Here is a 14,672-nt window from a genome sequence, read left to right as displayed (position 1 = left end):
GGTATCTGGTGTATCCAGTATATAGATGGAAGTGCAAATTTAAAGCTTCAGGTGTGCCGAGGAAGTAGGACCCCGGTAGACTTATGTCCAAGCCAGAGAGTAGTGAGTTTTCACAAACAAGTCTCCCTCGGTGCGAAGAAGCTTCTGATCTGAAAATCGCCGTTGTCGGCCTTGCTGCTGTGCGTCCTGACCAGCACAGGGCCATGTTTCGCCTTGGCATTCACTGAACAGCCCACCAGGAGTCTGGAAACGCCTGGTCCATTTGTCCCTTCCTGCTCTCCGTGCCCTGGCTGGAGCCCAGCTCCTGGGGCTGGGAGAGCAGCTGTGTCCTTGACTGGAACCACCAGGAGGAGTTTCAGTTACAAATCAAAGGCCTAGTGAAGCCCTCCTGTATCTCTTGAGTTCATAAATATTGTCAATTTCCACATTTCATCTCAGAAGGAATTTATGATTTGCTGAGTTTGTTGCTGTAGAACAAACAATATAAATCCAGCTCTAAATTATGGTTTGTTCTCAGCACTGCTCTGGGAAAGTGAGATTGCCGTTGCCAATAACCTAGCTCTTGGTAAATCACCACGGGCTCTGGATTTATTGGGATAACCTGCACCAAGCGGAAGGCACTTTAGCTATTTGAAGAATGTGACACCTGAATCATGGGAGAGGAGTTTTAACTCTTCCTCCCTCATGGGTTTCAGTGTCAGCTGTTTGCCCATGGGTTAGTCCCCTTGAGCACAGCGGAGTCTGGAGCTTTGGTTAGTCGAATCTGGGGTCTCCTATGGTGATAAGACTCAGGTCCCCTTTACTCAGGGTCCTTTTTTCTACTTACCTGGATTGGGCACTCTGGAAAGTGGGGAGCCTGGAGATGGCCTGTGTGTATCAGTTCATTTTCTGTTGCTATAACAAAATAGCTGAGGCTTTTATAAAGACAAGAGGTTTGTTTAGCTCACAGTTCTGGAAGTTCAAGAGGATGGTATCAGCTTCTACTCAGCTCTGGTGAGGGTCTCATGGAGGACGGGTGGATGGCATCACAGTCGTAAGAGTGCATACAAAAGAGATTATATGGTGAGACAGGAAAACAGAGATGGGGGCTGGGGAGAACCAATCCTGTTCTTTTTGTGACAACCCACTCTCATGGGATCTAACTTCTGAGGGGCAATGCCCTTAGTGACCAAACTATTGTCCACTGGGCCCTACTTCTTAAAGGTTCTGCAACCTCCCAACATTTTCCACACTGAGAGCCAAGTTTCTAAAACATAACCTTTGAGGGGACAAACGATATCCAAAACAGAGCAGTCTGCTTTGTGTTCTGACCACGCCTTGAGGCAGAGTTGCCACTTTCAGGAAGATGCCTGTGGTTTCCCCTTCCTTCTGGGACAGGGTCTCCTTGGATGTGACTGACAGTTCTCCTTCTGGCCATCAGCTAGAGGCTTGGTCCTGGGCAGGGTGGAGGCAGGCGTGAGGGGGCTGACCTCCTCTAATCCTCAGATCAGTGCTCCGGCTGGCACGGAATGGTGCTGGCCTCAAAGGACTGAAGGAGCTAGTACATTCCTGGCCAGGGCTCCTGTGGATCCTCTGGAGTGAAGTCCCCTGCTTGGCTCTGGGCGACTTGGGGTGGAGTGGTAGTGAGCTATCTGGGTCAGAAGGCTCTGCTGGGCTCCGCATCCTTTCTGTCCAACCAGAAATGTCGGTTTTGAAAGTGTTCTTCACCGTCGGTCGAGCTGCTTTCTGTGTGCACGTGGGCCAGAGCCCGAGGGGTTCAGGGGAGTAACAGGGAGAGTTCATCACTGCCGCCGAGGACCCAGGGTGGAATCAAACTGTCGTCTCCAGGAATGGCTCTCAGCTGCCTGGAGTGGTCTGAGCCTGGCTCAAAGAGGGAAGGATGGATTCAAGGGCCTCAGCTTCCCATTACCCAGGGGGGTCGGGGATAGCAGCAGAGACCCGGGCAGGTGGGGACAGAAGAGAAGGGGCGGATGTCTTCCGCAATCGCCCCAGCAGAGCCGGGGGTTCTAGGGGTTCTTAGGGACCCCTCCGGGAGGCAGCTTGGAGCCCTCTGATGGAGGCGTTTTCTCCAAGCTTGCTTCTTCATGCCCTCCCAGGGATCCTAGGGTCCAGACCGGAGACGGACCATGGGATGCCATGATGTTCAAGTGTGAAAAGTCACAAAGCAACAGCTCTGCTCGTTACAGGGCCACGTGAGGTCCTGGGCCATCTTCCGACATCAAGAGAATAGAGATGGCATGACCAGATGGGCAGGCGGGCCTTCTTCCAGACCTCTTCAGATCCCTCTGGATCCTGGAGTTCCTGATGAAGAGGACTCAGGAGCCAAAGTTGTCTCTCGCAGTTCCTTGGTTCTCCCGAGTGGGGGTGGGGTGGGGTTGAGGGTTGTGTTGGTGGACAGGGCAGGTGGGGATTTCTGCCCCTGTCTTCCTGAGGGGCACTGAGGGAGGAGACACATTGGACAGCTTTCCCCTGACCCTGACCTCTGCCATTTGTCTTTGTCCTGGGGCCTCTCAGGTCTTGAGGCTCTGCGGCACCTTTCTGACTCAGCACCCAAATCTTTGGATTTCTCCTGGGGAGTTCTTCTGGGGATTAAGGATGTTCTTGAGCAGACTGGCCCTGTCTTTGGACTCAGTTACTGGGTTAGTTACAGAAGAAACTTCACTAATGAAAACGTCAGGCTGCCAGTGGCTCAGCCTTTCGCAGATGACCTTTGCATTCAGGTTTCTCAGAGCCCAGAGGAGCTCTCTTAAATTAGCCCAACTCCCGGCCAGGGCTGGAGAGAGCAGATAAGCTGGAACAGGGAAGGCTTCAGACCTACTTTCCCTACTCCGCTCTCCCGATTTTAAGCTTATTACCTTATATAAATCATATGACCAACACTGTATTATTAATGGAATGAAAAAATTCATCCATGATGCCTCTCCATCATAGCAACTGCCCCAAAAATAGACCTATCCTGTCTTTCTTGTCTACCTGTGTAAGTTTCCCTAATTACACATCATAATGTAAAGATAATTGTTATTGATTTTGGTTAGCACTGCCTAGTTTCTCCCTGCTTTTATATATAGTGTGTCTAGTTAACTTGAAAATATAAAGCTTGCCTTCACGTGGTAAGAGTGTTACTTATTAATTACAGAGAAAATGGGGGAAAAAAGCATATGAAAGGAAAAAAAAAAAGGAAAGCAATTCACTTAGAGTTTGTGTCAGTTCCTAAAAGAAACCATTATTAGTATCTGGTGCTTTTCCTTTTAGATGTTTTTCTGTGCATATTTGCAAACTTGCATATCCATTTGAATTTGCATCCTGCTTTAAACAAATCAGAGCATGAACATTTGCATATGATTACACATTGGAGTCCCTTTTAGCAGCTCCGTCTTGTGACAGTGCCATAGCTAGCTTGGGTGGATCATTCCAAGTTTTTTCCTGAGATAAACACACCTGGTTTGGGCAGCTCTGGAGAACTGTGGCATTCCTTTACTGAGTTTTTGTTTATTTCAGTTTGATTCCAGCTTCTTTTCACTGTCACTGTATACATTGCCATTTTTAAAAAAACACCTTTCTTTCTTTTTCCCTTTGGTACTGAGGACTGATTCCAGGGAAGCTTTGCCTCTGAGCTATATCCCCATTCCTTTTTGTTTTTATTTTGAGATGTGGTTTTGCTAAGTCAAGACTGGCCTCAAACTCTCAACCTTCCTGCCTCAGCCTCCTGAGTTGCTGGGATTACAGTATGTGCCCACTTGCTCAGCTTGTATTTTCTTACTAGGTCTTCTCTGGCTTCCAAGCATCCTCAGGATGATGTAGCTTGGTGGCCTCAGAGTTTGACTGAATGGAACAGATGTGAGGCCTCTAGACCTTTATCACATTGTAAAGGAGTGATCCTGAGCCCTTGGGAGGACAAGATCTTTAGCCTATGAGCCAATGGCTATTTTCTCCCCATTGTATGGCTTTTAAAAGATTCTCTTTGTTGCAGGATCAGTGTTGGCTTCCTTGTGTGGCAGAAGAGTCTAAGGACACTCGGGCGAGGCTAATGTGGCATCAATTTTAAACTTTCAAGAGTTAGATTCTAGCCTCTTAATTATATTTCTCTACCCTGAAGGTTGCTTGGCTTTCAGAGGATTTTAGAGTAATAAACATAACAATAAGAACAATAGCTGAAGCTTATTAGAGTTATATGCTCTAGGCAAGGTCTCATTTAATCCTTGAAACCAGAAAAGTACTAGGATCATCCCCATTTTATAGATGGGCACACTGAGGCATAGAAAGAAAAGTGGCTTGTCCAATGTTACACAGCAAAATGTGGAAAACCCAGGATTTAAACTTGGGCGATCAGTACCCAGAGCCCATACCTTTTTCCCACCGTGCTTTATGGCCTCTTATTAAATTTGGGCATAACCCAAAAGGTGAGCCTTTGTTATAAAAGTGACCAGAGAAAGAGCAACTGCTGTGGCATGGTGCTCTACTGTTTCAGCATTGCCCTGTACTCTGCAAGCATTTATCAAGCACCTATTGTGTGCTAGGTGCCTGGGAGCATGGTCTGGTACAGATGTCTGCTGGCTGTGCACGTTCAAGCACTCTCTAAGTGCATGTCTTTCTAGACCTGGGAGGCCATGTCAGAGGCCAGGGGCTAGACTGAGCATTGTAGGAGGTGGATGCACAGGGAGAAGTCCTGCCTCTTCAAATGTGAACTTGTGGTCAATGATGAGGGCAGGTGGAACAAATGGAAGCACCTGGAGGCAACAGCACAGTTGGTGTTGACATAAAGCCTATTCTTACACAGTTAAGACCTTACCAAGACACCCCACGACCACTTCTTACTAACTGAAATATTCTAGAAATTGGCATCTTTTTCTCTCCTAGGACAAATCATTTTAAAGACTCTTTGTTGCCTTGTGGATGGAGCTTTGGCAAACAGCAGAGAAGCACCTGTGAACACCTCCTGTTTTGCATCCCTCACAGACCTTAGGAAGGGAGCCAGGGAAGCGGGAATTAGCTCTTAGCTAGATTGTGGTCCCATGGGAGAAGCAGAACTATGAGAACACATCTGTGGGGATGCTGGGGCTCCCTGCTCAGCCCTGGAGGAACTGGGAGAAGGTGGGACTGTCTGTAAAGACTGGCCTCAAGCAGGTCTCTAGACTCTGCACCCACCCCAAGAGAAGTTCGGCTTTGAGATATGGGTTCCTGGCCCCCAGGTGCTATGGTTTGAAGGCCTCCTCCAAAGCTCATGTTGACATTGAATGGCCATTGTGAAGGTATTAAAAGGTGGGCCCTTCGAGAGGTGACTAGGTCAGAGGGCTCTGTCCTCATGAATGGATTAATGCTGTCATTACAAGGGTGGGTTATCATGGGGGTGGGTTCCTGATAGAAAGGATGGGTTGGCCTCCTTTCTATCTCTGTCACACACACTTATTTGCTCTTCTGCCTTCTGTCACGGGATAATGCAGCACCCAGCCCCTTGCTAGAGACTGGAATCAGGCTCCTGGACTTCCCAGCCTCTAGGTCCCAGAGCCAAATAAAACTTTTGTTGCTTATAAATTACCCAGTCCTTAGTTTTCTGTTACAGCTGCAGAAAATTGACTAAGACACCAGGGTGTACTTGCTGGGACACTGGGACACCAGCCTCCCACCCACCTCCCTGACAGGTGCAGGCAAGCTGCATCCATAGCCACATCCCAGAAAAAGGCATCTCATTACTTGCCTAAGCTCCTGTTCATTTATGCCGGGACTGCTGTGATTGCAAAATGCCAGGAGCTTGGCATGCTGGGGCCACCATGGCTCACAGTGGAGGCCATGTGGCAATAAAGCAGAATGGTCCAATCTCCCACATTTCTCTGTGAGCACACTTTCTCAGTAAGGGGCCACTTTCTTCACCTTGGTGTATCTGTGAGGAACAAGGGACTTCAAACTAATCATTTGAGAAGCCAAGGAACATCAGTTAGATGGGGGGAGGAATGACGAGCTTCTAAATTCAGTACACATGAGCTCCTGCCGCAGCTGGCTTTAGAAATACAATCCAAGAGGCCAAGAGCCTTTGTGTCCCAGAGACACCCCACCCTGTTTGTATGTGATTTCACAATTAGTGCTTCATCTCTGCCATAAACACTTGCACGATTTTAGTGTCTTTCAAGATACAAGCAGGGAGGTGCTCAGTGCTAGTACTTCACCCCTGGGTGTGGCTGCTGGGTAGTTGGGTGAGCTGTGCCCCTGGGCTGGGTGTGGCGGCTGGACAATTAAAGAAAAGAGGTTCGAAATCCCTCTTTTCCCCAAACCTCCTGAAAGATGGATTAGGACATATGGAAGGTAAACTTCTTTCTCCACCTGAGTTACACTCACTTTGTTGTTGGAATGTATGTTCTTGTAGGGCCTGGGCCTCAGGCTACCTGGGTTTAAAAAGCTAGGAGGAAAACAGTGAGATTAGATATGAATTTATGTTTCCTCAATCTGTAAACCACCTCCTGTGGCCTCACCAGAGCTGGCTAGGTCAATCTGCTCCTGATAGGGTGACCAGTCATCCTGGGTCCTTGGATCCATACTGTCACTGCTAGAGCAGGGAGAATGCTGGGCAGACCAAATCCAGCTGGTCACCCTGGCTCCAGACCCCAGACTGTGGTTACATGAGCACAGAGCCTTCTAAGCTGGGTCAGGTTCAAGGTAAGATCTCTCCTTGTCAGAGGAGCCTCCTGAGGGGGTTCAGGGTGGACCGCATTTTGCTTCGTTCCTAGCTCTGTGCTTATTACATAAAGGATTTCAGCAAGTGTTCGGTGTGGAAATAAATGAGCATCTGGTGTGGGTATGCCCTATTGATTGGACCACAAGTTCAAGTTTCGAGGAGAGCCATGACTTCTAAATTCTAACCCCAACTCTTTACTGACCTTTGTGTGATCATGGCTCAGTGCCTCAGTTTCTCCTATAACTCTATATTTATTTATCCTTCTATCCATGTATGCATCATCTGTTTATCAATAGTCCATCTATCCTCTTTTGCCCCAAAAGTCACAGCAATTTTGAGAATCATGAACAATATGAACTAGCTCCGTGGGAGTAAATGCAGACATTTGGGAGTCTGCATAACTCTTCCAGGGTATTCCTCTTCCCCAAGCACCCAGCATGCATTTACTTTTTAAGTGGCTCTTCTGTGACCAGGAAACATTCATTGGGCTTCCCAAAAGGCCTTTACCCCTTGCTGGCTTGTGGGCTCCTGGCACTGTGAATGCCTGGTGCTATCTCAGCCTGCGGCATCATGGCCACTGAGCTCTCCATCTTTTTCAGACCACCTTTGCCTCTTACCAGCGTTTGCCGGGAGGGTGCGCTTCCTGAGTGGCCGCTCAGTCCTGGATATCACAGAACGCCTGTCAGGTGAGACTGCCCTAGGCCACCCAGCCATCTGTTCATCTCTGGATGCTTTTTGGGCATGAGGTAACCACAGATTATTTAATTGAATATTTTGTGACAGTCTCCACATTGTCAGAAGATAATCTTTTGTTTGGGGTCAAAATGATGCAGATATGTACATAACTACATAGTTTTTTAAGAAACTAGTATGCAGTTCTTCCTCTTTGCAAACCAGGCTTCCTCTAGGCCATTGAGTGTTTTTGTGTGAGTCAGAAAAAGGACCCAGCTAGACCCTGCCTGCTGGAGGCATGGTTTGATGCCTCCATCAAACAGTATTATCGTGAGAGTTAAAAAATCTGCCGCTTCTGAGGCCTGGTGAACAGGGCGTGGGCTGGATCTAAGCCTGCTCAGCCCCTGGCTGGGTGCTGGACCCATATCACAGGAGAGTGGGGCCTCAGACTGAATCTCTCTACCGGTTCCAACTGCAACTGAGGAAAGATTGCTCCAACCAATCCTACCTGGGCTTGGAGTCTGCAGGATGAAGTCCCAGGTGATTTCATTCCAGGCCTGGTTCCTGCCTCTGTGGCTTTGAGGTGCAGCACAGAAAGGGCAGGGTCTGTGGGGGTCTGTGGACCCATTTGCCTCCCACTAGTACTCAGCTTAGTTTATCATCTCTTTTGTTTGCCAGTCTTCCTCTCCACCATGGGAGGGTCCCTCCTCTGGAGGAGGCAGGAGGACTGCCTGTACCTTGGCTCCAGGACCATGGAGACATATCATGCTATGCCCCCATTATATCCTCCGGAGGCTCCCGAACTGACTTAGGAGACCCTTCAGCACCCTCTGGGGTGGCCTGGCCCTGCTCCCTTCACGGGGTCACCTTGGGCCCATCCCCAGTCACATGCCCTGGGTCATTTAATCTGCACAACAAGCCCTCAAGAAGGAAGTTCCCAAAAGTCTCCTTTGGGTAGGGACAAGAAAAATGGAGCTCACAGAGGTTAAACACCCAAGGTCCTTTGGTGAGTCATCCATGATTTGTCCCCAGGAGGCCCCGCCTTTGCTTCCTGGGTGCCAGCTTGCCACCCTTGTCTCCTCAGGCCCTTGCCTGCCCACTTGAGGCCCCTCTGTGTGGAAAACCAACTTCTTTCTCCTCCTGAGTGACACCCACTTTGTCCTAGCCTCGTCCCCTCTGTTTCTCTTCTCTGTGTGCTTTTCAGGAGTGCATCCATGGAGTATCACAAATCTGCTCCTCCTCCAGGGCCTTGTGGCCTTGGGCACTCAGGGGTACTTGGCACAGGTGGCCTCAGTAAGGATCCTGGTGCCAGTTACTCATCTGGTTTATCCTCTGTTCCCTGGTCTTGCCTCTGCTCTCTGGTTCAGTTCACCCTGTGTCACCGGAGTGACTTCCTACCATGTGTCCAGATGACAGACCTTCCCCAAAGAGGTGCAGCAAGTGAGGCAGGGTTGGCGGCAATGGCAGCCACGGAGCAACGCTGTGGGTGCCCTGAGGCAAGAGCAGAGGCATGGAACTAAGACCACCCAGGAGACCAGACCCTTTTCTGTTGCTCAAAATCAGTGTTCTCTGAGGGAAACCCTGACCAGTCCTGTGTAGGTGTTACTTAGGGGGCACAGGGGTGGGTGAGTAGCCTCACTTTCTCCACTGACTATAATTTTTTCTCATCTATTTCCAAGAGACCTCAAAGGCACAAGTTTCTCCAGAGCTCTTCTGCTAACTTGGTGTTGTCTAGGAACAGAGAAGAAAATTTCCTTTGACACAAAGCATAGACTAAGAATAGCACAGCTTAATAGGAGTAAATCTTCTGCTAATGACTTCAGCTGCCTTTTAAGCTTGAGTGTAATGGGGTTTGCTCCCTCACCATGGCTGGCAGAAGGGCTTCTGTGCCTTTACAGTTGGAGAGACAGACCCAGGCAGCCAGGTGACTCTGCATCCCTGTACCTGGGGAACGTAGCTCCGAGGCAGCTTGTGTGTTGTTAGCAGAGTGTGAACAGAGGAGGTGCATAGGCCTGAGGCAGGAGGGCTGCTGCTCTTTTGGGGTCTGGGTGTCAATGCACCTTATTGCTCTGAGGGAGGGATTCTGGGAGAGAAGGGATATGGCAGTAATGCACTTAGGGTAACTTGGCCATAGCCCAAAGGCAGAGCCGCCCCTCCTGGAGATCTGGGATATCCTTTAATATGCTTTGACATGACTTGCTCTGATGTTGGAGGCTTGGGTGCAGGGTCAGCTGGCTGCTGGGTATTCTTGGGCTCAAGAGGTTGAGGGGACTGGAAAGGAGGGTCTGTGCAGAGCCTGATGGTTTACAAACGTGTTCACACGTCATGGACTTATGCTGGTCTTGTCATGAGGTTTGACCAGATGCTGGGGGCTATGCTGGCCTCGTCCCCTGCTAGCTGTTTTAACTGTGAATAAGTCTTGACTTCTGTCCCTAGCACAGTTTTTCTTTGTTTGTGGGGACTTTCATAGGTGGCATTGTGGATTAATGCAGTTTTAATATTAGGCTCTATTTGTCACCTGTCTACCTAAAGCTGGACACTTGACACATAATTTATCAAATTTCTAACAATTTTGAGAACTTGGTTCAGGATTGTTATCCTGACTTTACAAGTGTATAAAAGGCTCAGAAAAGTTAGGTGTCTTCCTCAGGCTCACACGACTATCAGAGACAGGATTGTCACCAGGGTGCCTGCCTCCCCCACCCCCATACTGCAGAGACCTATCATGGTCATGGACCCTGTGCATGTTTGCCTTTGCCTATTCCTTTTTCCACAAAAAAATAAAAAGTATATTTCCTAACTGACTGATGTAAATATGAACATAAATCAGGTTGGATATATTCATCTTTGTTTTTTTCTGATGCTAAAATAAACTAAAACATTTTCCTGGGTCCCTAAATGTGCCATGATCCTTGGACACTGTGCATGGGAAATTCAGCCCCTCTAGCCTGCTTGCCCTTTGAATGACAGAATCGGTCTCCCAAGAGAGGGCAGCGGGAGGGGAGAGGGTTCCCCAGCTTATGTGACCCTCCCTCTTTTCTTCCTGACAGTGCTGGTGGCCTCAGTTTATCCCCAAAAGCCTCAGGCTGTGGAGCGGCATGTTCTTCCTGTCCTCTGGTACTTCCTGAACAGCATGACCATAGCCGGAAATGGCATCCTGCCTGGGCGTGGTGGGAATGTCCGCATGGTGGTGTGTCAACTGTCTCGGAGCCTCCAGGAGCAAATGGGCTCCCGCCTGCAGGACTTTGCCATTGGGCAGCCAAAGCAAGTCCTTAAAATGCTCCAGGAACTCTTAGACCCAGAATCCCCAGGAGGCGGCCACAAGGTCACCAACAGGGAGACGCCACCTGACAGCAAGATGACTGGCAGCTGATGCTGCTTTCAGCTGGATTAAAGATGGGCCTGAAATGGGCCCTTGCTATTTTTTACCTTATTTTATTTTTTTGATGGAATAACCTCCTGGTCTACTTTCCCCTTAGAGTCCCAGATGTATACAGTATATTTTGAAGTAGAAATAAAAGAATTTGTTATTTTTCTAAGGTTTTCTTATCTTGCATTTTGTAACCTCAGAGAATTTTCCAATAGGTGGGTTTATGAAACAAACAAAATGAAACACCAAAACAGCAAAATTAATTGCAGATGAAATTGAGACAAAGAATGAGGAAAAAAAAAAAAAAGGGTAGCTGTTATGGTGTGGATACTCTGTGTCTCCTGAAAGCTCATAATAAGATTGTGAAAGCTGTAAACTAATCAGGGGATTAATCCATTTGATGAATTAATCCATTTGATGGATTAATAATTTGAAAGGACTATTGTGCTGGGTGGTGAGTGTGGGCAGGTGGGGTATGGCTGGAAGAGGCGGGTCACTGTGGGCATGCCTCCCTCTTTCTTTCTGCTTCCACCTGTCATGAGCTTCTCTAAACCCTCTGACATGATGTTCTGCTTCATCTTGGGCCCAGAGTGATGGGTTCCACCAACCATTGACTGAATCTCTTGAAACTGAGCCAAAGTAAACATTTCCTCCTCTAAGCTATTCTTGTCAGGTATTTGATCAGTGATGAAAAGCCAACTAACATAGTAGCACAGGTCTGCATGCTGTAGGTCATTCATGGGTGGAACCTCTGTGAGCAACCAGACATGAAGACCTCTTAAGACCCAGAGCCCCACAATTTTTCACTTTAATCTGGTCCATTTGTTATTGGTCAAATTAGAGGTAAATGTAACAACAATCTCCAGGAACCTTGTGCTTCTCTCTGGCAAAATCTTCAGCACAGCATCTATTGATCCTATGGGAACCTTCTGGTAGGATCTGCTTATCTTGTCAAAAGGCAAGGGGAATGTGACATTTGTGTCAAGAAAGCCTTCTATAGACATTGGCAGCATGGCTTGCTCTGTTAGCTGCAAGGTACTTCAGTCTTGAAACTTGGCAAGTAGCAACACTTGGTAGAGCTTGGAGTGCTTTGTATTGTGCTATAAGAACCCAGGAACATAGTGTCTCTGAAACTGGGCAGATGACTGCAGTTGGGCTGAATCACAATGGTGGAGAGGTATGCAGGGTACAGCATGGGCCAGGACGTGAGGAAGCAGAGCGAGGTGTCAGTCACAGAGATCCTAGCAGGGGGAGGGGATAGTCTGTTGTGGACTCAGGCTCTGGACACAGAAGGGGTGGCTCTGACTTGGCAGGGCCAGTGGCAGGTTAACAACGTGTGACCAGAAAGAAGTAGAGCTCAGGTCATTATTTCAATCACAAGGGTGGGACACACTGGTAAGGTGAAAGCTGAAGGGGTGACAGCTCAGCAAGTTTTCGGTTGAGCCCCACCAGAGGAACTCCTGTCCACTGTCACCTGCCCCCAGGTATGACATCAGTTCCATACCACTTTTTTTTTTTTTTCTCTCTCTCTCTCTCTTTTTGGTACTGGGGATGGAACCCAAGGGTGTTTTATTACTGATCTATATCCCCGTACTTTTTATTTTTTTATTTTGAGACAAGGCTTTGCTAAATTGCTGAGGTTGGTCTTGAACTCACAACCCTGCCTCAGCCTCCTGAGTCACTGGAATTACAGTGGGCGCCACCATGCCCAGCTATTCCATACCACCTTTCTAACTCCTTCCTGGGGTATGTGACCCTGGGAGGCCTTATTGCCAGGCAGAATTCAGAGAGGCCCTCCTTATACCCTGGGGTGAAGTTGGACACTTGCAAGTCACCCTGGATTCTGGCTTTCAATAGACTGCTAAAGCGTGACTTTGAATAATTCCAGTCTCAGTGTGAACTACTTCTCCTCCAATAGTAACCCAGCAGGGGCTTCCCTGATAACCACCTTCCTCTTGATCAATTCTGGCTAAATTGGGTTCAAGGCCTACTGGACAGGGAACCAACCAAAGGTGCCCAAGAGACTGATTTTAAATGTTTTTAGTCTTAAACAATATAAATGATTGTATTTGCTTGTTGTCTGAGCAAGGTTTTTTTTTTTTTTTTTTTTTTTTTTTTTTGGTTGGTTGGAAGACCTGAGTTTTCTGCTTGTCAAGATCTGAGAATAGATCATAATATTTCAGGAATTTTTAGGACTATAAGAACACAGGGACATAGAGTCTGGAAGTGATTTTGAAGGCAGAAATTCAGCTCAACCACATTTTCCTGTCTCAGATACAAAACTCCCTATCTCTGGGTTTTATACCTATCTTCAGGTTTGGAGGTATTAAAAACGGTAGAAAAATAAAGAATAAATCTTTGCGCTAGTCTGTTTCCCTTTGTAACTTCAGGTTTTAATTTGCTGGCCACACCCCTGGCACAAGGCTTTTAGGCAAGGGCTGGTTGGTTCTGGTGTAGCTTGGGCAATTTCAGTCTCAAAAGATTTCCCACATCAGTTCTTGTAAAAGAAAAGAGAGGACAGCACATTAGTAACCTGGGCCCCCGCTTGTGGGCAATACCTGCAAGACCCAAGGGGAAGGCCAGTCATGGGGAATGAAGATTGTCCCATGCACCAAGGTAGGTTGGGCCATTCCATTCTCTATTGGCTATGTTTGGGCCAGAAATTCTACTTGGGTAAGATGCTCCTGGGGTGGGAACACAGCCTCTGGCTATGGCAAATCTTCCCACCTCTCCCTCTCCTTTTCTTCCTCTCCTTCAAGTGAAAGTTTTGAGATTTTATAAAATTTGGCCCTTGCCTTCAGGCCATGCCTCTTGTTTTCTCTTGTCCAGCTCCTACCTTCTGGGGTAGTTAAGGGGCAGTTAAAGTATCTCCTCTGGAGCTGTGCTTCAGAACCACCTCACAAGATAGAGTACCTTGTCTGGGCTCCCCAGGGTTTTTTGTTTGTTTATTTTTGTCCTGGGGTAGAACCCAGGGCCTTGTGCCTGCTAGGTGAGTGCTCTATCACTGAACTACATCCCATCCCTCCCTAGGGCCTTCGACTCAGTTGGTCTGTGTTGGGGCCAGGTAGATGGATCCTTCCTTCCTTCCTTCCTTCCTTCCTTCCTTCCTTCCTTCCTTCCTTCCTTCCTTCCTTCCTTCCTTCCTTCCCTTCCCCTCCCTCCCTCCCTCCCTCCCTTCCTTCCTTCCTTCTTTCTTTCCCTTCCCCTCCCTCCCTCCCTCCCTTCCTTCCTTCCTTCCTTTCTTCCTTCCTTCCTTCCTTCCTTCCTTCCTTCCTTCCTTCCTTCCTTCCTTCCTTCCTTCCTTCCCTCCCTCCCTCCCTCCCCCTTCTCCTTTTGCTCTTTCTTCTCCTCAGATGATTCTAATCTGTGGTCATATTCAGAAATCACAATGGCTCTGGCCCTGTGGTCCCCAGGCCCACCAGCTCACCTCACCTCACAGTCCTGGAATATCCTGGGGTTGAGGACAGACTGAGACTAGGAACTGGAGCCAGAGAGGCCTGGGTTTAATTAAGTCCAGGCTCCGTGGCTTGCTAATGTGTGGCTTTGGATCCTTTGTTAAGCTCTCTGATTTTCACTTTTCTTTTCAATCTAGGGCGTGTGTGTGTGAGTGTATGTGTGTGTGCGTGAGTGTGTGTGTGTATGTGTAGGGGGGGCTGGGTAGTGGTGGTGGCTTAATGACAATACCTTCCTTAACCCAGCAGCTGTGCAGATTAATGAGACAATTCTTGTGACAAGCTCATGGGCACAGGAAGCCCTTGATCAACATTGGTAGTGATGTTTTGGGGGTCACTGCTTTAGGAGCAGGAGGGATCAGGGGCTTGTGGGAGCTCTGCTGACCTTGGTTTTGGAAGAAGAGACAATGTGCTGGAGACTCCTGAGACTCACTGTTAGCCTGCGGTGGCTGGTCTAGAAGAACGGGCCTGTTCTGCCCTCTCCACTAGGAAGTTAGGGCCATGCTCACGT

The 14,672-nt window shown here is 48.2% G+C and overlaps 1 protein-coding gene across 6 annotated transcripts in view; it reads left to right on the top strand.

Annotated features, from left to right (window-relative positions):
* Positions 1-10,878, top strand: part of Togaram2 (TOG array regulator of axonemal microtubules 2) — a 58,692-nt gene extending 47,814 nt beyond the window's left edge. For 4 of the 6 annotated variants that reach the window (XM_078029459.1, XM_078029456.1, XM_078029457.1 and 1 more), the window contains 2 exons: positions 7,267-7,353; positions 10,390-10,878. In XM_078029459.1, the coding sequence (XP_077885585.1) occupies positions 7,267-7,353; positions 10,390-10,712 (410 nt within the window). In that variant the 3' untranslated portion in view covers positions 10,713-10,878. Of the gene's footprint in view, positions 1-2,096; positions 5,533-7,266; positions 7,354-10,389 lie in introns of those variants that run through there. The other 2 variants (XM_078029460.1, XM_078029461.1) reach the window with 2 other exon arrangements.
* The last annotated feature ends 3,794 nt before the right edge of the window (positions 10,879-14,672 follow it).

This window comes from Ictidomys tridecemlineatus, chromosome 12 (genome assembly GCF_052094955.1).
Source record: "Ictidomys tridecemlineatus isolate mIctTri1 chromosome 12, mIctTri1.hap1, whole genome shotgun sequence".
Lineage (NCBI taxonomy): Eukaryota > Metazoa > Chordata > Mammalia > Rodentia > Sciuridae > Ictidomys > Ictidomys tridecemlineatus.
The sequence above is the reverse complement of the archived record's forward strand: the minus strand, read 5'-3'. Positions and strand labels throughout refer to the sequence as shown.